Raw genomic sequence first — 26,812 nt, 5'->3', positions numbered from 1 at the left:
GGGCATCTGGCTCTGCCTGCAGTGGATGCATTAGGGACTTCAGTGTGTGCAGTTCCTACCAGTCTCAGGAGGCCGTCGTGTCTTCGAGCCAGAACATCCATGCGTGCAATATTGACAGTGACCGCCTCCAAGATCGTAGTAACTTCTAGCCCCCTTGCCTCACATCACAGGCAATACCGTGGAAGAGTCGATCCCTTGGTGCCAGTCGGAGAAGGTCGTGCACGCCCATCCCTGGCCACCTGCTGAGCCGTGGACTCAGACGTGCCTCGGAACTGTGCGTAAAAGAGGAGGAGAGTCTGACAGTGAGTCAGTGCGGTGTCACCGTGCAGGAGGAGCTGCTTTTCCCCCAGACATCAGCACTATAACAGTCCCAGCAGAGCGCACCACACCATTGCACTGCCTCTCCATGAGCGCCGAGCCTTTGGACACACAGCCTCCTGAGCACCAGCGGAACACGGATTCGGTGCTTTGGGCTTCGGGACTCACAGACACGCGTGTAAAGGTAGGGGTCTTGATTTCTGCAGCACGTTTGGACAGTGATCAGCAGCTCACGAGGTCTGTAGCGAACTCTTTTGCGTGCGCGAAGGAATCGTTCAGTGGACTGCTGTGCTGACGGTCTGTGAGACTGTGGATTAAGGCATAAGGCACAGACACTCACCTGTGACTTATACTTATTTTTTATAGGCATATATTTTACATGCCACTAATATTGGTTTATATAGAAGGTACTTTAATCGCCACTTTCCTGACTAATTTATTTATTTTATTTTATTTTTTTAGTTTTCAGTCATGTAAAATGGTCGATTCTGTCCGTCCGTCCGTCCAGGGCACCCGGGATTTGAACATAAGTGAATAGTTTAATCCCTGGATTCATTCATCATTCATTCGCCTCACTGAATCCAACTCCTCCAATTGACTCAATTGACTCCATAGTTTAGTGCCGTGTTTGCTAGTGAGTCAAATGACTGTAATAACCCAGCCTGCATGTATTTAACCACTCTCTCGAGCTGAAGTTACAGCCTTTTCATCTATAAACTGTGAGAAATAATGAGAGAATTCGCGCTTAATTATTATTATAATTTCAAATACAGCCTACGGGGCTCTGCTTCAGTCAGTACACATCCATGCCGTGAACACCCAGCCATTAGTCATGTCCGAGCTCTGCGGTGAGGCGAAAAATCGAAAAAGTGTGTTTTAGCACCTCAGTAATGTGGACTTTTTCAAGACTGTTACTACAGAAAACCACCTTTACCTCCCCCGTGTCGAAGGTGTTTCGAAGTGAGGTAAAAAGGTGTTTAGCGTGCAGTGAAACGACGGAGACGTGTGGCAATGCTGCGAGTGCTTTAGCCGCTGGAATGCTAACGGCCGAGGCGACTGGCAGCTCCGTGCGGTCTCACACTGGTTACAGAGGTCCAGAGCCACTTGGCAAAGGATTCGCTAAGTTTTTGTGTGAAGCCCAGCTGTGACCGACTACGTTCTCCTTTGATGAATATGAACTAATCTGTGCCTCCTTTCAGAGAAGAATCTGTAACCCCAGGACCAGATCAGACTTGAGATCTGAAGTGCCTTTCATCGTGCATGCACTTCAAGCTCTCATACTTTTGGAAGGCTCTAGCAGCCTTTCTTATTATTTCTTATAAATGAAATTGAACTAAAATACTATGAGGTATTCATTTACACCCCTATATATATATATTCATATATGCCAAAACATTATAATCACCTACCTAATATGGCGTTGGTCCTCAATGTTTTACTAAGATCACTGTACAAGACCTCTGAAGGTGCCCTGTCCTGCCCTACCTGGCACCAAGACGTTACAGCAGATCTTTAAAGAACTCACAAGGTGGATCTGCAGAGTACAATGGTTGTACTTGACCATCCTGTGGTCATGCACGCTACGAAAACCGGATTCATCAGACCAGGCATACTTCTTTCCTTCCTCCAAAGTCCCGTTCGCTTGTTTTCGTCAGTGGACAGGGGTTAGCATGGGCATTCTGACTTGTCTGTAGCTACGCAAGGGGGGAGATTCACTGTGTTGTGACATGTTTCTCAAGTAACCATCTTAAAAAAAAAAAATCTGTGATTTGTAGCACAAGAGCCCTTCTGTTCAGGCCAGATGGGATAGCCTTCATAGCCCTCGCACCTCGAGGTGCCTTGAGCACCCGACACCATGTCTTTGGTTTGTGGTTTGATTCTCCCCGGACCACTGTCTGTAGTTACTCATCACTGCTGACCGAGAACACCCCACAAGCCATGCTGCTTCAGAGAGTCCTCTGACCGCAGTGATTTAGTCCTTGTTAAAGTCTCTCAGCTCTTCACAGCATGTTGACTACAAGAAGCGAGTGACAGTTTCTGTATAACACATGTATCCCAGATATGGTGTTGTTTTGAGAAAATCAACATTATTCTCATCATCTGTGAGTGGTCATAATGTGGTCATGATATACTTTATACAATGTGTGTGTGTGTGTGTGTGTCTAATAGCCTTGGTCTCTCTATCTTTCACACACCCATGTTGTACACAGACACGTGTGTAAATATATATGTGTGTGTGTGTGCATTGTTGCAGTCACTCCAAAACCTTGCATTTCCAAAATGGGAAATTTACAGGAAGGGAAAAAACGACATAACTTTCAATGGAAGTCAATGTAAAAATATTTCCATTGGTCCATTCATTATGAAGTTTTGCCATAATGTCAAGAGCAACTGCCAGGTTCATATTAGGTAAAAAAATGAAAAACTCCAAAAATGACAATACAAGGTTTCTGCCCACAGTGACGTTTTTATAGACGTATAATGACATTGTATACTGATATGCTAAACCGTACCATGACATTGCAGTAGACCTTTTAAGTCCTAAGTCATTTTTGAGGCCGTCCACATGATGTAAGGGAAACGGGGCTCATCAAACCAGGCAACCTTCTTCCATCACTCTGAAGTCCTGTTTGCGTATCCCTTTGCGGCACTTTCAATGGTGGACAGGGCTTAGAACAGGGACTCTTTCACCCACACACACACAGACACACACATATACACACAATCACACTCACCTTACTGCCTGGCAAAGAAGGATAAATGCATCATTAGGATCACAGAGCATATCCTCCTCTCCGGAGCTTGCAGAAGGAATTACCCAGAGAGTCACCCAAAGACTAGAGCTCTGAATGTGGAAATGCTCCTCTGTCTGTCTGTGAGCCTTGTATATATTCAATCCCAGGGACAGCATATTCTGCATTATTCATTGTTCCCCCTAATCATATCACCCACGTACAACGGGTTAACAGTTCGCTTCCTCTGTTTTCATTAAACTAGTGATACCCATGCTTCATTTACTGTTGATGTCAAAACGTACCGTTGCCATCCATTTCACGGCACGCTTAAAAGACAGAGAAGGCTGCAGCACTGGTCGCTGTGCGCCGCTGACGGAATGTGATAAGCGTTCAGCACAGAGAGCCAATTATGATTTCATCTCAGTCAGCGTGACGGCAGACCCGGCACACGAGCTTAACAGGCTTTAACATGATATTTAGGAGCCACCTGCAGACCCCTGAGTCCCTCCCTTCTGCACTGGAAAAAGTCATTCAATTTACATGAATCAAATGCGCACCTTCTTCCCACAGGAATACAATATTTTATCATAGTAAACAAGTAAATATGTGTTAAACAGTGTCCTCTCTCAGATTTCTTACCTGTGTTGATGTAATATAGTCTGTTCATGTGGAAAGGTGTGACTGCCAATCTGTCAATTATGTTAGTAATTGGGAAATCTACCAATTATTTCTATTAATAATGAAGTAAATAGAGTTTGCAAAAATACCAAACATGGACAAACACTTTCAAAATAAGATAAGATAAAGTACAGTCTTTAAAAAAAATGACCATACATGTTTCGTGTACATGCTTTGAGCAATGCAAAGGCCATAGAAGAACTACTTTTGGTTCCTCACTGTTAAAAGTAAGTTCCTTGAGAACCTTTCGGAGAAAGGACGAACTGTGGACGAACCTCTTAAGGTGCTTTTGGGGAACCTTAAAGAAAAGGTTTTTAGAACAAAAAGGTTCATTGAAGGTTCCTCAACGCACCTTAAGCGGCTCCTCCACAGTTTTAAATCGAAGAACCCCTAAACAATCCTCTAGAAACGTAGAATTTTAACTATCATTTTAAAAAATAATTTAAAAAGATTCCTAATACTCAAACATTTCATTTACTAGAAGGGTTCTTCAAAGAACTGTCCATTGAAAAGATATTTAGGGAGCCAAAGCTGGTTTTATCATGACATTCCCCAAAGAACTGTTTTTGTACTTGCATGTAATTGTGCATCAGTCTCTATACAGTCCAGCTGTATAAGTAAAAGTATTGATTTTAATTACACAACTTATCCAATAATCAATCCAGTTAATGAAAAAGAACATTTTAACCAGTATTTCTTTTTTTTTTTTTAAGTCAAGTGCCTGAGTGATGGTCGCAGTCCTAAAATGAAGTAAATTCACTTAGTGTGTGCTGTAAAACCAGGGAGACTCTTCAGCCCTTCCTGGAAGGATTAGAAGCCAATCTCGGAAGCTTGTCTGTGTTCTCCTCAAGATTGCCATTTCCCCCCTTTTCCTCTCCTTGAGTGGCAGCTGGATTGAAAGAGTGAGCGCTTGGCTTGTTTTACGCACAGCCGTCTGGGGTCTAAGCCAGCTAACCCTGGGGTCAGGTGGTAATGGTAGTCGGCTAGACAATGCAGATCATCCGCCTGTCGCTCCTGTTTACTGCTTGCCAGAGAACCCGACTAGTACATGTCTGCAGCTCCTATGAGAAATTCCGCACTGCATCTCTCTCCATCATCCATCTTGGAGTAATGGAGGATGCGGAGCACATGGGTTGCTTGTATTCCCACATCGCATTTGTTCATTTGCCTCTGTACCACAAACCACACCCCCCACCTCCCCACCCCCCTGTGCTTGTCTGTTTGTTTGTTCATGCTGTGTGAAAGCATCTTGGTGTAGTTTAGGGTGTAGTGAGTCAGTTGTGTTTGTTCTTTATCTGCTTCATCTGGACCATATGGCAGTTACTGCTGCATTTCCCTGTATTTGTTAAAAGAACAGAAAACCTATTGACTCAGAACACACTTACGGCATAACGCTGGAGGAAATTGTCTTTATTAAGTGTTATTTGACTATTTGTTAATAATCTGTCATTAATAACAGATGTTAATGTAGCTAAATTTAAGCTTTGAGCTGTGATTAAATCAATGCTATTGATTTGTTACACACTCACTGAGCAATTTATCAGATCTGTACATCCATGCAATTATCTAATCAGTCAATCCTGTGGCAGCAGTGCATAAAATCACTGCAGATACGGGTCAACATTTACTCAGAATGGTAGAATAAAGAAACCAACAGAAAAGCAGACCGAAAACATCTTGTTGATGAGAGAGGTCAACGTAGAATAGCCAGACTGGTCCAAGGCTATGGTAATGCTGATAACCGCTCTTAGGCACCACTGTACAATCATGGTGAGCAGAAAAGCATCTTAAAATGCACAGCACGTCAAACCTTGAGGCAGAAGACCACATTAGGTTCCACTTCTGTAAGCCAAGAACAGAAAGCTGAGGCTGCAATGGGCACAGCCTCACCAAACCTGGACCATAGAAAAACTAGAAAATCTGAGGCACCAACAGCATCAATCCATGGATCCAACCTATTTTGTGTCAACAGTAGCCGACATGCTGTTGGAGATGGTATATTGGTGTGGGAAAAGCTTTCTTGGTACATTTTTGGGCCCGTTAACACTAAGCAGTCATCACTAGAATTCCATCTGAGTGTTGATGACTCATTCATCCCTTCATTTTCACAGTTACCTTTCTTCGCCATGCACCATGCAGTCCCATATGTGACTAAAAGACCCTTTCAGGATTCATACAATGTGTATGAAATAAAGCAACCAGTGTAATTTTAATACCTAAACCTACACCTCAACCTAAACTTAACGCACTACACCTAAACCTAACCTACCTTAACCTAACCTATCCTTTGCTTTACCCGTGTCATTTTAATACCCGAACCTACACCTCACCCTAAACCTTAAAATTTAACCTACTACTCCTACTCGTAACCTACCATAACTTACCTTAACTTAACCTATCCCTTACTTTAACCCTTGTAATTTTAATACCTGAACATACAACTCAACCTAGACCTAAACCTAACCTACTACACCTTAACCTCATTCTAACCCTAACTTAACCTAACCATTTCCCTAACTCGTGTCATTTTATAACCTGAACCCACACCTCAACCTAAATGTAAACTTAGCTTAATACAACTAAACCTCATTCTAAACCTTAACCTAATCCTTACTCGTGTAATTTTAATACCTGAACTTACACCTGAACCTAAACTTAACCGTAACTTACTACACCTAAACCCCATTGTAACCTTAACCTAAACATAACCTATCCCTTACCTTAACCCTTAAAATGTTAATACCCGAACCTACATCTCAACCTAAACCTAAACTTACCCTATAACACCTAAACCTAATTCTAACTTTAACCTAACCTAAACTTAACCAGCCCTTACCCAAGTAATTTTATTACCTGAACCTACACCTCTTAGCTTAACTTAACCTACTACACCTAAATCCAATTCTAACTTTAACCTAACCTAAACGTAACCTAACCTGTGTAATTTTACCACAATGTTTTGGGGTACACTTTTAGTCGTAAATGTACAAACTGTATGAGATCTTGTTGGCACCATGTCACAAAGCAAAAGTGGTCTCAAACTGGTTTTGTAAACATGGCATTGAGTTTACTGTTCCTCAGTGGTCCTCCCAGTCCACGGATCTGGATCCAATAGAACACCTTTGGGATGAGGTGGAACAGGAGCATGAAAGTGCTTCTGAAAAATCTGTAGGACCTGCATGACACAATCATGTCAATAAGGAATGTTTGTGGCGTCCATGCTTCAAATACCTGCGACTGTTCTGACAGATTAAGTACAGGGTTCCCGTAGCCCTGTGCCACCTAAACATTTGTATATAAAATAAATACATTATTATATAGCAGTTTGAAATGTCAAAGAAATCAGAAATCATCTGATCGTCTGATGCTCTCTGATGCTGCTGGTCTGTTGTTTTACATATCTTTATATTTATAAATGCAACGAAGCACTGAAAAATCTACAATCTAAAATAAAATAAAAAAGCTCACGCTGTGATTTTGCTTTTTACATCCAGATTAGAGGATTGCATTTCTGCACATGTGTGTTTTCTCTGGGTGGTGCTGCAGTGTAAAGGCATGCCAGGCTGCACTGTGGTAAGGTAGAGAGTGGGGACATAGAGAGAGAGTGGGGGCCAAGGGGCATGCATGCGAACGAGCGAGCAGGCCGGTGTGAAATGCTCTATGGCAGCTGGAGGCAGGAGTCAGGCTGAGGCAGCTGAGCGCGGGAGCAGCTGGTGTGATGGTGCACAAGCAGCTCCGCTCACTGGAGAAACCTAAAGGTCAGGTGCTGGTTAATGTTGTGATGGGAGGATCAGAGAGAACGAGAAAAGGAGAGAGAGGGAGACGGAGAGAGAGAATGCCTACCGGCTACCACCTCCTCTGTCCTTGGACTATTATTATTATTATGACGCTAAGACTTGGTGAACAGCGGTGTTCGTTCTATTTCTTTCTGCTGTGGGTATAGTGGGAAATAATGAGAGTAGTATTTAAAGAAGACCTTCAGGAAATGTGTATTGGATTGTAATATAAAGCGGAGGTATGAGTCAAGGGCTGACTGTATATAAGTAGGAATATCTGTATGAAAAAGAGATGTCATGCAAATTTCATGAGTCAGGGTCGGAAGCTTTCAAATGAATGCCTTTAGGGCCGGTGTCGGTGCACATATACGGGGCCTAGCTCAGTCCTAGAGCATTTGATCATAAAAAAAAATATGTATAATATAAAAATTATATATATATATATATATATATATATATATATATATATATATATATATATATATATATGTTTTACTTTGTAATGAGTAGATCAAGCAAATAACAGCAGAGACAGGACAGCTTGCAGGTAGATCAGATTCCCACCTGATGTAAAATCAGTTTATGCCATCTTAATTAAAATCTTACTATGACTGTAGCCAAATAACTGTAAAATAGTGATTATATCAGCCTTTAAAATGTAATACTGGGGTTAATTGAGAGCATAGATGTGAATAATCCTTAAAAAAGTGTGCTTTCACCTTTAAGTGTGATAATTTAATGTTATATACAATGCAATGCAATTCCCATACAATTCATTTATTCCTAGCATTCACTAATACTCAGCATACTGTACACTGCATTCTAAGCACACTTTACATATTTGTTCATGTATATCAGCCATAACATTAGCACAGGTGAAGTGAAAAACTAAGATTACCGTCATCTCTAGTGGCATCTGTGAAAATTGAGCATACGGATCTGAGCCACTTTCACATGAGCCAAATTGTGATAGCTAGATGACTGGGTCAGAGCATTCCCAAAACGTCAGGCAGATTGTGTGTTTTTTCTGGTTTGCAGTGGTCAGTACCAAGAAAAGACAACTGGTGAACCGGCAACAGGGTCAAGGGCACCTATGGCTCATTAATGCTATCCATGGAGGCCTCGCCTAACAACTCTTGACTATATATATATATACTCAATATATAATTTGTTTTCCCTCATATCCCTTCATATTTATTGCACATTGTACCTGTTTTTTTTATTTATTAATGCAGTTACTGCATTTCATCACTTTGTACTAAGCATTGACAGTAAGGTTGAATCTATCTATCCATGTATGTATGTAATCTAAATACACCCCAAAAAATAGAATCCCAGAGCAAAAACACTGCCATGAGCCCTTATTGTTAACATGATTTATATGCCCAACACTATTTAAATATTATTAAATATATACAAAATTCTTCTACTAATAGACTGCTTCAGACTAACATGCTTGTTCTAATGTCCACTCTGCGTGGAACAGCAAGCTAAATATATAATTTAGCCTCTCTTATCTTAAGCTATAGTGTAACTTCACCCAAGAGAAGCGCTTCACTGATCATCTTATTTTCCATAGGACTAATTTCAGTGTCCCCATATAGGGATTTTCCCATTACATATTTGTATGTACTACAAGCCAAACATTTCCATTAGGTTCATATACATTATATTACACTCATGGTTCTATTTAGAAGAACATGCCAACGTGATACGAGTTCCTTAGGTCTTTGTCAGGACACATTTGTTCTAGGATGCATTTCCTGCTGAGCTGGTGGCTGGAACGAATCTGATGCCATGAAACATAATAACAGTCCTATCAGGATCTGAAAAAAGGGCTGCTTCTAATTGCACTGTACCACAGTTACACATGTGACAACGGTACATCATGTTGTGTTTTAAAAGCAAGTCATTGTTCGAGAACTGCAGCTTTTTCGTTTCTTACGGTGAGCTAACACTGCAATAATACAAGATGCATGCTGGACGGACTGTGTTTTCTGCCCTTGTGTGTGCCCTCAGGGTGCAGCAGAGCAAAAACTCTCACTTTCGAAAAGGCTAGCTTCCAGCTGGGTGAGCTGGGAGTGATTTAGTGTTTTCACACCCTGGCAGAGTCTTGGCAGAACTTTAAGTTAGAGCAGAGAGCCAGAAGGTCACTTACATCACTTACTAACGGGAAGACCTGATCAATACTGGAGATTAATATAAAAAAAACGCAAAAAGGATCTGAGCAGGATTGTAAGGTCTACATAGATTATTTTAGGCCATGCTAATCACTAAATTTGTCATAATCACGGTTAATCCGGGGAGAAAAATGGCATTACTAATGAGAGGGAATATTATTCTGCCGTCTGTAGAGGAGAATGAATCAGAGCTGAAAATGTTAATGGCTTTTTACAAGTATCATCCTTGATGGCTAATCTGTCATCAGGCATGCATCTCGCTGTTGAAAACCTTACAATTCCCCAGCCAGTGTGGATATTCGAACGCTTTCACCGCATTTCTCCCACTTTCTTTTCAAGTGGATTTGCTGTGACACCCACAAAATCGGGGAAGCAGTGAACAGGGCTGTAAATATGAACTTTTTTTTATCTCATACAGTGTCCTTACAGGACCTTGTGTTTTTGGCAAGGACATTTTGAACATCATTTCTGTCTCAATATGGAACAAAACAATTTGAGTCAATGACAGGAGAGCCAACAGCAAACACAATGAGGCATGTTAAACAAATGTAAATCACCTAATGTAAAACATTCAATTAAATATCTGCCAGTGTAGAAAAATGCACAATGCACAGTGTCACGCAAAAAGAAGAAAAATGTTTGGGCACCAAAATGTCTGTTTTTGCAAATAGTGGAGTGAGTAGAAGATGAACCGGTCTCTAAAATACATGAAATTAAGAATAAATCATTCAAAATTAGCGTATTATTTTTGTTTAGAATAAAACAATGAAAGCCATGCAACAGTTTTGACCCCAATATAGCCTAAATACCTTAAGTAGCTTGTTAGGGCTATGGCTTGTCCACAGCCATTGTTAGGGAAGGTGAGGTGATGAAAATTCTGAACCTTTACAAATACTCTGACTCTTCAAACCCTACAAATTAGGAGCCATAAGCTCCCCTTTGCAGCTGCCTAGCACCCTAAACACTAAACTTACTGATGCCCAGAAAGCAGGAGAAGGTTATAGAATAAAAAATGCAAATCAAAACTGCTGTTTGACGGCAAAGACCTTCTACATTTACATTTAAGGCATTTGACTTGCAGCGGCACCTGCGCAAAGAAAACCATCCCTGTATCCTCCCCAAAAAGTCAGCATCCCATGTACTGAGGACAATAGAATTGTATGGCAGCATTGAGCAAAGATATGTCTCTCTAATAAGGTAACTCTCTAATAGTTAAACATGTTGGTGGATCAGTCATGCTTTGGGCTTGTGTTGCAGCAAGTGGCGTGTGGAACATTTCACTACCTCAAAAGCTGAATGAAGGTTTTGTGGCTAGACCTTAAAGGAGCAGAGCAGAAAGTCAGCCTGAGAAACTCCTGAGAAGCCTTTTGCGAGAAAGAAGGGGCAAAATATCCCAAATGAGAACTGAAAGGCCCTTAGCTGGCTATGAGAAACCGTGATACCTGACAAAGCAGGGTTTAAAAACATTTGCTTTAGGCTCTTTTCCTTTTTTACTGTTTTAAAACTGTAAAAGATGGAAATAGTAAGCTTGTTTAAAATGTTAAAGAAATGAGTCATCTTGAGGCATTATGCTTCATTTTATATCTTTTGAAAATCAGGTAATCTTTTACTTACTTTGCTAATCACAGTAACATGTAACCTTTAACCAAAAACACATTTTATTGAATATGTTAAAACGCTGATTTTATTCACATTATTTGAATGTAGGAGCTGCTTTTTACATTGTCCCACAATTTAATTCAACCACTAATAGAAATAATCCAAAATTACTTGGAATCAAATGTTTTTACACTAATTTTCTGTAAAGTTATAGCAACTTTAAAACATTTTTGCAATAAAAGATTAGGCCATTTTTGCAAGTATTTTTTTGTAATAAGTTTTGTAAGGTTTTTTTTTCAGTGTTTTTGAATTGCCTTGTTGTCTTGTTCTGTGCATTTACATGGTCTTTATATTTCATCAGTGCATTATGAAAATGAATTTATATCTGGCGAGTCTCAGAGCACAAAGTAATGGACTATTAAATACTATATTAAGTGGAGAGATGGAGCAGAGCGTGGTCTGAAGGTTTGCTGATGGCAAACCACTAACTGCCAATAATGACTCTGAATCTCTCTGGGCTTGGATCTGCAGGTCACTGTCCCTGCTCTCATTGCAGCAGATATTTTAAGAAAGTCGTATGTGAGTGACGTAATTCGTTTGCCACTTACTTGTCTGTTACTGTGTGCTGGATCAATGGCAGTGAGGTGAACGAACCCCACCCCCCACCCCCATTGATCCGAGAAGGGTGAAAGTCTGAAACTCGGCCACAGAAAAGAAGCAATGTTTTGATGGAACGCACTGGTTTATATGGATTTGCATAGCTGAAGAAACAAGTAGCGTTTGTCAGGAAGCAATCCCTTCTAGGATACAACGCACCTAAGAAACAACATTTCCACTTTCTCTGGGTCTGTACTCTGCTTTTGCATACAAGTCTTGTTGGAATGTTGGAAATTGGGCATCTTTCCTGACTGGCTTTTTGTTTATATAGAGACTATTTGCTTGGATAAAGATTCACTAGTGGAGAATAGATTCATTCGTAAGGGTCTAACAGTGTGTTTTAATGTGCAATTTTGATGATGTCAAATGAGTGAATAGAAGAAATGAACTAGAACAAGTACAAGTACATAATTTCTCACCCAAATTCTGTGACTTTCAGCAGCTAAATGTATTACAATTCATCACGGCTTATTAGGTAGATCGACAGATGGATGGAATCTTAATTAATCACCAAGAAAATTTCTGAAAAAGAAGCATGCTAAATCACACACACACACACACACATATATATATTAGGAGCTATAACAATGACAATGTACAAGATGTTTATGTAACACTTAAACAACACTGTGTGGGATTCAATGCAACTGAATATTTACGTACACCGAGTCATTTATAGCCTATATATCTTTATAGCTTATATCTTTAGTGATTTGCAGGCAAATATTATATATATTATTTTTCATATTGATTTCAGTTTTATTTAAATAACCTGCTGACTATTCTCTGTGTGTTTGTTTCAGGGGGAATCAACTGACCAGCATCATCTCTATTACCCAGCACCTTAAGTGCCCCTTGCTGGAGCCGAGCCCAACTCCATGAGACTGAAAGTGACCTGCCCTTCTGCCAAAAACAAACGTCTCAGCTCCTGCCAAAATGCTTTTAGTTCCGGTCTTATTATTCAACAATAAGCATGTTATCTCTTTTCCGCCTGTAGCTTGACAGGATTGCACACCGGGCGGAATTCAAACGCAGCTGTAGTTCTGGACAATGACTCGGACAATTTGCATCACTACACGTCAAGAAAATGTCCCTTCAATCATGTGGCCCGCTTCACATTTGAGGACAGACGAGAAGTCATTAACACGGCAATAAAAAAGTAAACAGCGCCTTGTGGAATTTCACGAGAGGGGAGCGACACAGGCCGGTACAAGTGGCGTCTCTAAGCACACTCATATCATCGAACAGTTCTAGAAGTTGATGGATTTTTCAGCGTGACAAAATGACATTTTATGAAAAACCTTCTAGAGGGCATTGACATGCAGTTGGATTACAAGAACATTGGCTCTTGCGAAAGTGAACTCAAAACATGCAATTTCTCGTTGGCGCATGTTGCCGTCTGATGCTGATCACCAGCTGCGTCTGTTTGTGAAGAATGTCAAAACACTTGAGACAAATTTATGACTTAGCACTGCAGTTTTATTGCAGAAGGGGAAGGATGTTTAGCTATGTTTGTGAACATCCTTGTGCACAGATAGTTAAAAACTAGTCGATTTGAGCTACCATCCTTCAGAGTGAAAGATCACAACAGGCCTAACTTCATCACATTCCTAATAGCTGTCAGATGAAGAATGAACTGTAGATGCACTGATGCCCTTGCAGGGTGGCTAGCTGGGCAGCTGACATTTACAACCTCTTCTGCGGACCACTGAAAGAAATTTTGTGTGCAGAGAAAAAGCAAATGAGTGAAGTGTGCCAATCCTTCAGACCATCGCCAAATGCCCGAACATCGTGAACAGATGGTCCTCCTTGGAGAGAACATGACCCCAGGGATTCCTGCCCAAAACTGCACCAACTGCAGCCAAGCCCTCGTCCCTGAGTTGAACGTCACCAAAGCTGTTGTTTTAGGCATTGTCCTGGCCATATTCATCGTGTTTGGGGTGCTGGGCAACATCTTGGTGATTCTGTCCGTAGCTTGTCACCGCAATCTAAGAACTGTCACGCATTATTTTATCGTGAACCTGGCAGTGGCTGACCTTCTCTTGAGCTCCACTGTGCTTCCTTTTTCTACCGTCTTTGAAATGCTGGGCCACTGGGTATTTGGCAGGGCCTTCTGCGACGTTTGGGCAGCCATGGACGTCCTCTGCTGCACAGCATCCATCATGAGCTTGTGTGTGATCTCTGTAGACCGTTACATCGGGGTCAGTTACCCTCTGCGCTATCCGGCCATTGTGACAGAGCGGAGGGCATTGCTAGCACTAATGGGAGTGTGGGCTTTGTCCATTACCATCTCAGTCGGGCCGCTCTTCGGCTGGAAGGAGCCAGCGCCGGAGGATGAGTCTATCTGCAAGATCACAGAGGAGCCTGGCTATGCCATCTTCTCAGCAGTGGGTTCCTTCTATCTTCCCCTAGTGGTGATCCTGGTCATGTATTGCCGTGTGTACGTCGTGGCCCGCAGGGAGACACGTGGCCTTAGAAAGGGGCAGAAGACGGAGAAGTCAGATCATGCGGAAGCAGTGACCTTACGGATACACCGTGGAAACACTGCCGCTTCAGAGGATGAGGCTTTAAGGAGCCGCACCCACTTTGCCCTCCGACTGCTCAAGTTCTCCAGAGAGAAAAAGGCTGCTAAGACTCTGGGCATTGTGGTTGGGTGCTTCGTGCTTTGCTGGCTACCGTTCTTTCTGGTGTTGCCCATTGGTGAGTTTCAGCTTCCTTTTTTTTTTTTTTTTACAGACGGTCAACACTCATCATGTTTTTCTGAGATTTTATTCTCTTTGACTTTTGTGAGTTCAACCACTAGTCATGCACAACCATGCTGTTTTCACAAGAATCTCTGAAAATATGTACATTTGAAAACAACAAAAAGCTTATTGATATCTACTAATAAAACAAATCCTGCAATGTTAGCAATGTTTTCAAAATGTATGTTAATTGTTCATCATGACTTTTTCACACAGTGTAAACAACAGTGGCAGGTTTTTTTATCACAGTTATTATGGTAATATTATAATGGTATTTGATAGAGATGGACCAGTCAGTGTTTTTGCTGCCCAAAGATCGCTGATCATTTTTCAGCTTTGCCTGTCGATCAACGATACTGATTGACAGCAAGGCTTAATGACACATTATCCATTCTGCGACTGTTGCTTTTGCTTGTAGTTAAATGTGGTCTGCTTGCTTTTTTGTGGGGTTAGTGGTGTTTGCTAAGCTCTCCTGTGTTCTGATACTCACTGTACTGAGACTCGAGTAGTGTGTGAGAGGCGCAGACATTTACGTATACTGGCCATTTGAACAGGTACTGTCTTTTCGGGAAGTTATTAGGCAGTAGTATATAAATGGCAGCGTGAATCTGTGTCTCCTAGATAACGTGAGGTATGCTTTAACAGGTTGAAGCGGTGCTGTGGATGATCCCTAGTCGTTTAGTGTACGATGGATATTTTTTCAATCACCATAAAAATGAGCAAAACTGAGATACACCGCCTTTTAATAAGTCATGTAGTATAGCCAAGGCTTTAGAGAAATATAATCTGATCAGATCCAGCTGTGTTATTCAGTCTGTGTGTATATATATATATATATATATATATATATATATATATATAGATATATATATATATATATATATTGTGTTTATTTGCTTAGAATATTAGAATATTAATATTTGGAAAATGACATATCATCTTTAGTACGGTAAGTAATCACTTTATGTATATCAAAGTGCTTGTTCAAGCAAAGCTCTTAGACTGCCTTTGTTTAGTTTTCAACCGAAACTTTTCAACAAGCCATTAAAATGCATGAAGTAAATAAAAGTGTTCTGCTGGTTCTCAAAAGAACCTTTGTCAGTATGTAGAACCCCTTTTTGTTTGGAGTGTATCTAATCAATATGTACACGCTAATCAATCCTTCATTAAAGTAAATCAGGTGAGATGCCGGTGGAACTAAACAAATCCATACTGTGCCTGGAGTTCACAGAGAAGGCAGGCGATGGCTGGGGGTATCAAGGAAAAATCTGGATCCAAACCTATGTTCTTTTAACTAGCTCAAAAGATTTTAACTGCTTTCTTGAAAAATAAAAATCAAGGTTTATTTAAAATGATATATTTGTATTTATTTTATTACTTATTGTGACCTAAATCAAGCAGTCCATTTCAAATAGAGAGGGAGGTAATTTTACACACATACATAAGAATCTGGGATGGAGATTTGATTTTCCAGGCTTTGTGAACGATGGGAATAATAATTATGGTAAAGTGAAATAGGTGGACAGGCTTGGAGCCATACGACTGGTAAATGATTTAGGCCACATGCTTCTGTGTTGTGTGAGCCTGTTTTAGATTATATTCTGACATTCCAGTGTGGATTCAGACAAGGCTTGTCACACATCCACACACACACACACACAAACCCATCCATTTCCTTGGGTGCAGCAAGAGCTTTGGGACAACTACTGGTTGTCTCAAAGTGACTCACTGTTTTCTTTCATTTAGAGTCCCTGATTTCTCTTGGACAAAGGGGACATGTTTGTTTATGCAATATGCTTTTATGATCCAGCCCTGAATTTCACTCTGCGTTCTCTCAGTACAGCAAAGTAACAACTATAACGCACAGCAGAGCTCCTCCATATTTTCCATATGTGGAATATGGCAATTTGTTTATTTCCCACCACATAAGCAATTTCTTCTTAAATCCCTGTGAAGACTGTTCTGCCGAAGGTTAGGCACAGTTGAACCAAAAGATATTAGTCTAACTTGCCACAGAACAGCGTAAATGCAGGAAACGGGATTAACGTATTACTGAAAACCTAAGAAAAGCAAATAAATTGCTTTCTGAATTAACGTAGGTCTTCGTTTTCTCAGGAGGCCACAAGTATTTACTTTTTGCTTTGTTGCCAGACATTTTCTATGCATACATTATGAATCTCTAAACAGATTTCTTTCTTAATCATTACAGAAACATATTAGCTAATTAGGCAGAAATTAATGGTAACGTAATACAACGACAGCTCTGACAATGCCTAAGGGGATCATCTATCTGCATGTCTCTCATGGGGTGCTGATAGGCCAAAGCATGGAAAAATAAACAGAAAAAAAAAAAAAAAAAAAAAAAACCACCAATTTAATATGCATCAACTGCTTTTGGAGTTTTAGCAATAGCAACAAACTATAGCAACACTGAAGCCAAATGAAATTAATTATGAATTATTTTTATACTTCTTAATAAAGTAGTCATGCTCTAACAATATGCCAATGGATGGCTTAGTAATGAAGAATATATTGCCGCTATGAAAACGAAAAACCTTGCATCTTCTAAATGTTTTTTTGAAATGAGAGAAAAAGTCACCTGGTATTTTCCAACCAAAAAATAAATAAGAACAAATATAATATGATGAGATATGAGGTTTTCCGAGAGTGAGAATAAATACCTGTACATTACTGAGACCATGGAATGCATATACACATACTGTACTGTGAAAGTTCTTATTTCTGCAGTAAGTGTATTTTCTAACTTGCATAAACATTTTTAAACCATTGCAATAAATGCAAACACTGACACATGTTCCAGATGTTCCCTTGATTCATAGCTATTAAATAAAATCTTTCAAATTCACCCAAACACTGTATTATTCACTGTAAGTATGTGACTTTAGAGAGGGTTAAAAATGCTCAGACATTGTATAACAAGCTTATTTATAACACAATTATTTTGCCTCAGAATGCTGGTTTACCTTTTATAAAGAGCTTGTAAAGAAAAAAAAGTGATATGCTCTACTTGAATTTACTGATCATCTTTTATATCTATATCTATCTATCTATCTATCTATCTACATATATATATATATATATATATATATATATATATATATATATATATGATGTTTGCAAGCTGATGTTATGTCATACTAGCAAACAAAAATAGCAGTGAAGTTGTTCTTTGGAATGGCTGTGCTTAATCCAGTACTTTTGGGATGAGTTAGGAAAGAAGTGGGGAGGTGATCATCCAACAATTCGAAATCTAATAGATCTAGTAGAAAGTCTTCTTCCATGGACAGTATAGACAGTTACTACAACAAAAGCAGGATACACTTGTTTAATACCCTTGATTTGGGAAGAAACGATGAATGAGCAGGTGTCCCAATACTTTTGTCTTTTGTCATGTTTAGGGTGGTAGTAACATTTTTCTTTAAGTCGGTGCAGTGCGTCGGGATTCATAGATTGAGAAGAGGTGGTGCAGTGCAGTGAATGTCTCGTACAGTATGTGGTACAGGGGTCACAAAGCAGATGTTAAAAAGGAGTGACTGCATTTGGGGATGCCAAAGGCCATAGTGTGAAGGAGGTAGCTGAATTTGCAGGTGCATCGCAGTGTACAGTCATATGGGTCTACCAGCAATTGCATTTTTTTGTTAATAAATAGATATTATTACATTTATTATTATTAAAAACACATCATCATCTTTGGATAGAGTCTTCATCTTAATATTGCTTTAAACACAGCCACTTTTGACAACTCCAGTTCCAAAGGAGCCCAGAGGATGAATGCAGCCATTTCATGCCTGGCTGAGTTGAAACCACATTTGCTGCTTTAAGGCAATGCAGTCCCACTGGCGGATGGGCACTCAAGATAGTATTTCAGAAGTTGGCAGAATTCAGAAATATGAATTCCCTAAGTGAAACTGAGGGGCTTTTATTGTAGCATTTGCAATAGTTTGAGATTGGTGAGTGGATGCTGTAGGCAGGAGCATACCAGCCAAAGGGTTTGCAACCAGGCCTCTTAAGTCTGACTTTGACGCGTCACTGGCACTTCAGCACCTCTGCTCTCACCAGCAGCTGAGCCTCTAGGGAATCTTTCTCTCTCACTGTCTCGGTCTCTCCCTCACTGTCTGGCAGTCTTGTTGACTCTCTGACATCAAAGCTGTGGCGGACAGACATGTGTTGCCAAACTAGTCAGTGACTCATATTTCAATCTTACACTTGAGCAGTCACCATGCCACGAAGTCGTCGCTGCCCACTGGCTTGTCAAGTGACATTTCAAGGGAAAATATGACTTTGAGTTTTCTACAGTGAAAGTTTCTACAAAGCATCTCTGAAGTCCACTGAAAGCCCGGGAAAATTTATGATATGGTTTGAACAGCCTGAGAAGGTGGAGGTCAGTGGTGCTCTCGCTCTCGGTTCACGCTCTCCTTTTCACGCTCTCCTTTTCACCATGCAGACTTGTCTTTTTCGCTGACATGTCCACTCATTCCAGTGAGACGTTGAAGAGAGCAGACAAAGCTATCGAGCCATTTGGCCTTACGTCAGGAGTGTCCAGTATGGCGCATCTTGGCGATTTCGCTTCTTTAGCACCGGAATCAATCCAGTAGTTAATTACCAGGTTTAGTTGATGGCAATTAACCCCTTAAAAAGCCTCTGAGCCGCCGGTGGGCCAAAAGTGTTATTGCTAACTTCTAACCAAACTTCAAACTTCTTACCAAAGAATAGCCTCACCAGTCCCTGTAGTTACTGAGTAATTTAAATAGTGTGCAAAAGCACCTTCTGTCCCCTTATAAACCTCTTCTGAAGATCTGTAAATAATAGACTAGCATATCAAGACAAAAGGCAGTTTTGTCTTATGGTAAACACTCCTAGAACCGTTCAGCAAAATAGACAGTGCACTTCTACAGTGTACTAGACGTTACGTAATAAAAACAACCCTTGGTAATGATCCCAAGCTATTCTGTTCTCTCCGGATCACATTGATTTTAATGTGTGAATTAATTTGTAGCACTCTCTGATGGGTTTGAGACCCACCACGGCCCCCGCTGATGTCAGCGTGCCACATTCTGCTAACGAGGCCATGATTCAAGGACGCCATTGTAATAACAAGTCTATACAGAGGACGTGACGCTCCAACAGGATCCTTGTGACTTGATTTAGTGGACGCAGTGCGGAATGCTTGTTTATTTTTGTTGTGCCGCGTCGCTCCATAAGGGGCTGGAGTCAAAAGTGTACCTCGGCCCAGCTGGCTTGTACGCTTTGCTGGAGTTTGACCCGCTAGGGCTGAGGAGTTAGATTCACTTGCAATATTTGTTGTTTTTTTTCTTTTTGTATTTCATGAGAATCATTTGTTCCCTTCCCTCCTGCTGCTCTCTACTTTTAGACTCGCCTTAAGGAGCAAATTGGTAGTTTCTCCGCTTGGGGAATACGGCGTTAAAAAAAAAAAAGAAAGAAAAAGAAAAGTGGCTTTTCATCATTTTATAGTCATTACGTTATGGGTACGAACACAACCGGTGCCGGTTTCTCATTTGCTTTATTTCAGTTTAATGCACCAGTCCTCCATCCCTCCGGCCCCCCTACTATTTACACGCCATTGTCTCTCACGGAGTAAGATAAAGAACAGACCATAAATCTTTACAGTTTTTGGTCTTACTGCTGCATTTCCTCCTTTTTTTAATACCTAAATCCATTGAGTGACGATGAATTTTAAACAAAGCAATTGGGAGCAAATGATGGCTGCATGAATTAAGAGGTGACACTACCTACTGTGACCAGTGGAGTACACTTTTCAATTGTGTGAATGGTGCAATAGAATCCCCCCCCCCATATAGAACACCCCCCCCCCCCTTCCGGGGCAATAAAACGGAATGGCTAGGTGGCTCAGAGAGAAAGGGAGAGAGAGAAGTAGAGCAAAAAAGAGAGAGAGAGAGAGATTCCCCTTAACATGTCTCGGTGCCTCTCTCTCCCCCTTACGCTCATCTTTTATCCAGCCCACGCGCACGACCCCCGCTGGTGTTGCTCATAAAGTGTGTTATGAGACAGCTCTCCGCCCTCAGCTCTGAGGACGGACGCATCAGTTAAAGGCTGGGCAGCTTCCCTGGACACTTTCATTCTGTTAATGGCCGAGCCGATGTACTGTTAAAGAGTCCATGGGTGCATGTAGTCTGCGGTGGGCTATAAGGAATCAGTCGGCCTTACTTACAGGAGTCACAGTTTAAATAAAAAAAACAATTATTGTTAATGTACAACTCATTCAAATTAGATTAGATCCCAAGCTTGAATCAATATCATATTTAAGGATATATTTATTATCGATAATTTCTGAAAAAAATGAGAAAGAGAATCAGGGGGAAAAAAATCACACCCAGTATAAATTTAAGCCTGTCTTCACAGAATGTAAATTAAATGTAGTTAATTTCCTGGGTTTATTAATTAGTAAGAATTAATATTTATAATAATTAGGAACAATGGTATCAGTGTCTTATCAGAGTCTGCAAATGCTTGCTTTAAAAAATATAGGTATGAGACAGATGATGAAATATGATAATATTTCAAACTGAGATTTGATGGTTTTTTTTTATTGAATGACATTAATAATTGGTGGTGCAGCCCCACTATTTGTGTGACATGACAGAATAATTAATATGCTAATGTTAATGCAAAGATATGATTTAAGCACAACAGGACTGTCTTACTGATCTGTATTTATGGGGGTGGTTTGAAAGAAAACCAATAACCTTGATCAAGAGATGAGCCGTGAAGCATAGAGTATTATTTAAAGGGAATCGCACTGTGTGACATGTTTGGCTGAGCAGAGCAGAGCAGAGAAACGTGTGTGCATTTCCTCCCTCTGTTTCATATTTCTGTCTTTTGCCTTTCGGACCGTTCTGATCATCATTTTTCTTTTATCTTTTTTTGCCCGTTCCTGGGCGCAATCTATTACCGAATGAATTCATCCAGTCAAAATGAGAATTTAATCTGCCTCGTTCATTCACAAAGCTTTTCATCTCTTTCAGAACTTCGCAGACATTCTTTGAGCACTGTAAGACAATGTTGTGTAATGGAAAGCCTTTACAGTCTGTCTGTGATACTGAAGCCATTTCCCACTGTTTGATGAAAACTCTGTAATTAGAAAGCGCCATCTGTTAATGCTGTCGCGGTTTCTTTTAACATGATCATTATTAGAGACCCTTCGGTTTAGTTTCACAAGATGTATTGACCAGAGACTGTTGTCAGACTGATCTATTAAAGTCTCTGCTCTCTGTTTTCTATGTGTATGTTGCTCCAGGCTCCATCTTTCCAGCCTACAGACCCTCAGACACAGTCTTTAAGATCACCTTCTGGCTTGGCTACTTCAACAGCTGCATCAACCCCATCATCTACCCCTGCTCCAGCCAGGAGTTTAAAAAAGCTTTCCTGAGCGTGCTTGGGGTGCACTGCCTGCGCCGCACGCCTACGCCCACCCACCACCTCTACCAAGGCCACACTGCTGGTCACGGCCAGTCGCAGCTCCTCTCCTTGAGCCTGGAGAGCCGCCCCTACCCGTCTCGCCTCAGCCCCTCCTCCTCCATGGCCCTGTCCCGCACGCCCTCATCCCGGGACGGCCGGGAGTGGCAGGCGGCATCCCGGGCCTCCTCGGTAGGGGTGAACGCCGGGGCTAAAGTGGCCGGGGTGTGCAGTAAAAACCTGCTGAGGACATGCTGCTGCGTAGGAACGGAACAAGCTCGGACTCAGCCTCCCGGCGGCTCTCTCCCCATCATTAAGATCCATCAGCTCACTCTGTGTGAGAACGGGGATGCTGTGTAAGCTATGGAGTGTGAAGTACCTTTTGTCCCACCATAAATATTCAATGAATACAAGCACAGAATATTGCTGATCTGAAGAGTTCTGGCACTTACTTGTGTCTCGTGGTTTCTATGTGCATCCTTAAATGCAGAGCATAAACATTTGCATTATTAGGTTATTTTAGGTCGTAATAATTGAACACTTTATCCTTAGCAGAAGAGAATCATTGCTTTAATTTCGTTGTACTATTCAAATATAATTTACATTTGAAGTATTCCAAAGTATGTATTTAATATGCAGTAAATTACACAAAAAATTACATTTAACTTTAAATTACAGTCTGCATGAACAGGCTTTTTTACAGTCACTGGTGATAAATGTGACGTCTTAGGGTTATACCTGACTACAGAAAGAGAAAAAAGCCAAAAAGTCACATGATAAAGAAATTAAAACCTTTTATTAGAGCATGACTAAGCGAGAACCAAAGGTAGGATAGCAAAGGATATTTCTGTAGCATGTGACCTGTCACACACAAGAGTGTATAAACATACAATAAGCTTGTAATGCAGATGCTTTACCCTTTAAGTACACATACATCAACCAAATAGCTTTCTTTAATGAGAGACATACACCCTTTGTGTACGCAATCAAGGGCCCCAGGCCTGATGGAAAACGGAAGATTAAATTAATCTGTGAATATTGTTACACTTTCTAAACCACCTAGTCACTCCCTAGTCCACAGAGTCCGCATCACAAAGTCACAGAGTCACAAAAAACAGCTCATTTACATATCCCCTCCTATTCAGCCTACCACAGACAAGACAACCATATTTACTATTAGTATTAATTGGGCCTCCGCCTTTAACCCATCCATGAAGGTGAACACTCACATACACACTAGTGATCAAACACACACAGTGGCAGTGAGCACACATACCTGGAGCGGTGGGCAGCCATTGCTGCGGTACCCAGGGAGCAGGGAGGGTGATGGGCCTTGCTCAAGGGTATCAAACCCACAACTCTGTCATCAATAACCTCTCACCGCAGAGCCACCACTGCCCCCGTTTAACTACGCCTAAATTCGCACAGCAGTTCCTGGGAGTGTTTCAGCTCGGAGTGCTTTTTGAATGAGGCACAATATGACATGACAGCCGATCAGAAGACGTTGTATTTATCCTTAATCCGTCTTAAAGGCACAGTTACAGGCTATTTAATTCTGAGGGATAGAGAGAGATTGGAAAACGATGGAGTTTTTGGAACATAAACCACACAACCAGACATCATAAGTGGACCTTAAGGGGGAAACAATGTAGGATATGGGCCATTTAAAATATTCTGTGCATGTACTCTTTAAATGTTGTAATGGTGTAATAAAAAAGGTACTCTGTCTTGTTTTGGATACAAACAGCTCTTCAGGTGCTTGGGCTGTGCACAGTGCCAATTTGTAAGACAATGTGACGGCCACACAGAATTGATATGGAAATGGATAAACACCGAAATGCCTCTGAGTGTGACTAGTCTGCTATCAAGATCAACAGTGGCGGCAAACATTGGCAACCATTCAATGGAGACGAGGATGTGCACTCATTCAGAGAGAAAGCGTACAATGCGTGTCAGTGTTGTACAGACAAAGAGGCTGTGGGACCACAGCGTGTACCCAGGGATGGGGATATGGGTGTACTATCAATCACTTTGATTGACAAGTGTTTCGTATCAGCTTTGCACATTTGCACATAAAAAAGGGAACTGTTATTTTTCAGTGTAAACATTTATACATGCCTGAAATGATAAATGTACTGGTTTCATTTTTAAAAAATGTATAATGAACAGATATGCCCATGACGTTTTGGTTTTTATACCTCACCTCACCTCATGCTTTGTTGAACGCACAAAAAATGGACTTGATCAGAACTGCAGCCGGTCTTTGATGTATGTGCATGAACATGATATAATAGGTCATAGCAGTACAACGCCTACGGACATTAAGATGCATGGGACCTTTTTTATTTTGTTTTTCAAAAAAAGCTACAAAAAAAACTGTATTTGGACCACAGTCTGGTGGGATACGCACAAGCATTCACATAATAAGGATGTTAAACCCTAATCCTAAGAATAATGTATGGATATTTTTCTATGAACGAGACCAAATTGCTTTTATCATGTTCCAAGTGTCTAGTTAAATGTTTTATTGAATGAGACAAATGTAATCATAAACTCTGTCACTGTTCTGTCATGGGTGCCGTAAAGCTGTATGGCAGCTCGGCCTGAAAGCGCTTTGGGAGCAGTTTTGGAAAAGTATCTCCAAATTGCTCCTCCACCCCCAGCCAGCAGATTTCGGAAATACCCTACTGTGAGAATTGCTCAGACGTCCCCTGATGTTACTGTGGGGTCAGAGTTCGGCTAAATCTGATGATGTTGACACTTGGGAAAATTCTCTGTCTCAGCATGTTAGATATTCCAGTCAATTATGAGAAACATCTGAAGGCGTTTTGAGTTCCAAGGTTGCAATAAACCAGATCGGCAGCGGGTTTGAACCGATGTCTGCAGACTTATGGGACAGTTTTAAAGAGTACACAAAGCTGCACACTTTCCTTATACCAGGGGTTTTCAGTCTTTCTTCTTTAAGGAAATTGGGGATTATGGAGGGCTGTGGAAAGGGCTTTTCAGAAGCATTTTCACTGTTGGTTGTCAGAGCTTGTGAGTGCCCTTTTGACCTCTGAGGCCATCTTGAACAAGACGATACTGCTGAGAATTCCTCATGTTTTCAAAACACAGGGATACACACACCCACACTAACTTTTATACAGTTTCAGGTCACGGGGTCATACATATAGTCCATATGTATCATATATACACACAATGCAGTGCGAAAGGCCCAGACTTCTGAAGGAATGGTGCGGATTTGGGCAGTAAGAAAATGTTGATCTGGGTAAGTAAGTGTTTTTGGTTAACTAAAACCTTACTTTATTAGAATAAATACAGATAAACTAATGAATCAAATTTGGGTGTGATTTGATGTGTGTGAGTGGCTTAGCCTCACCATTTCCAAAGTTCTAGTGGAAGTCCAGTGTTTACATTTACCATCCTGGTATCTAGTATATCTGCTTAGTCTTTAAATCCACACAGTGTCTAGAGTTCACAGAGAAGTCAGCAAGCAAATCTGTGTTCCTCTAGCTTGTGTTATTTTACCATACATACCAATAACCTTACTGAGAACAACCCATTCTATTAACCTATTATTGTATCTATACTGTGTTTATTTTCTAATGTTATATGGTGGTTTTACAGGCACAAATCACAGCCTTTTCCTGACCGCATACAGCGTATGTAATCCCCAACAGCCTTTCAACTAAACTCTAACAGCGCTAACTTCACTAGCCAAAATAACATGGTTTTGGCCTTTCAGTCTGTAAAAATAAAACTTGTAGCTGTGGGGGGGGGGGGGGGGGGGGGGGGCGACACTTTACACAGTAAAGTCCATTTTGTTGGACCTGATGTTGTAGGTAATCATGGTTTCCTTCTGGTTCTCCCACAAAGTCAGTTCCTACGTTGTTGCCAGTTGTCTACATGAGCATGTGGAGGCTTTTTCAGCATCGGTTTGTACTCACAACATGCTCCCATACCCACAGACACACAGTTCACAAAAACACGCAAACTAATTTAGTCGGTCAGTCGCTGAGGCCAACCATATGCACTTCCCAAAGGCTCACACACACATACACATACCCCAACATTCTCTAAAAACTCATTGTGGTCAGTAAGGGCCAATAAATCTTGTCATAGACAGCTGTGATTTATGGCAGTGCTTAAAAAAATGGAGTATACTTATGGAGTAGCTTGTTTCTGAGGGATTTACCAAAAGATAGAACTGCTGCTCCTAGATGCTCAGATGATCTCAACAAGCCAGCACCTTCCTGTCGTCCATCCTGAAAGAGGGGGAAGGGAGAGAGATGAAATGAGAGAATGAGGCAGAGAGAGAGAGAGAGAGAGAGAGAGAGAGAGAGAGAGAGAGAGAGACTGAGTCAGTCTTGATCAGGACACTACAAACGGATCGGTGCGACACCCACCTGCGTTCTCCAGTGATATTCTTGGAGCCTCTGTTCTGACGTCAATTCATCTTCCAGCAGTCATCTACACTTCAGAGCAGTCTCTCTCTCTCTCTCTCTCTCTCTCTCTCTCTCTCTCTCTCTCTGTTTCACTCCATCTCTCTCTCTCTCTGTCTCTCTGAGCCAAAGCTCTGGTTCCAGGCCAGAAATATACTTAGAAATGTAAATGTAACGCAACGTGAACCTAGAAATGGAAATGTTGACTAGATTAAGTAATGTAATAAC

General features: G+C 41.0%; 1 protein-coding gene across 1 annotated transcript; it reads left to right on the top strand.

Annotated features, from left to right (window-relative positions):
• The first annotated feature begins 394 nt into the window (after positions 1-394).
• adra1aa (adrenoceptor alpha 1Aa) lies at positions 395-25,463 on the top strand. The gene is made up of 3 exons (XM_072681943.1): positions 395-502; positions 12,747-14,643; positions 21,985-25,463. Exons 2-3 carry the CDS (start codon positions 13,722-13,724, stop codon positions 22,500-22,502), a joined length of 1,440 nt encoding a protein of 479 aa, XP_072538044.1. The 5' UTR covers positions 395-502; positions 12,747-13,721; the 3' UTR covers positions 22,503-25,463.
• Positions 25,464-26,812: the final 1,349 nt, after the last annotated feature.

Source organism: Salminus brasiliensis, chromosome 6 (assembly GCF_030463535.1).
Source record: "Salminus brasiliensis chromosome 6, fSalBra1.hap2, whole genome shotgun sequence".
NCBI lineage: Eukaryota > Metazoa > Chordata > Actinopteri > Characiformes > Bryconidae > Salminus > Salminus brasiliensis.
Note: the sequence above shows the minus strand (reverse complement) of the source record. Positions and strands in the feature narration are given on the sequence as shown.

What these genes read in the sequence shown, in the direction of transcription:
- adra1aa (XM_072681943.1), top strand. Translation starts at nt 13,722, where the DNA reads ATGCCCGAACATCGTGAACAGATGGTCCTCCTTGGAGAGAACATGACC. An exon ending in CTTTCTGGTGTTGCCCATTG is followed by an intron (nt 14,644 to 21,984) that starts GTGAGTTTCAGC and finishes ATGTTGCTCCAG; the next exon opens with GCTCCATCTTTCCAGCCTAC.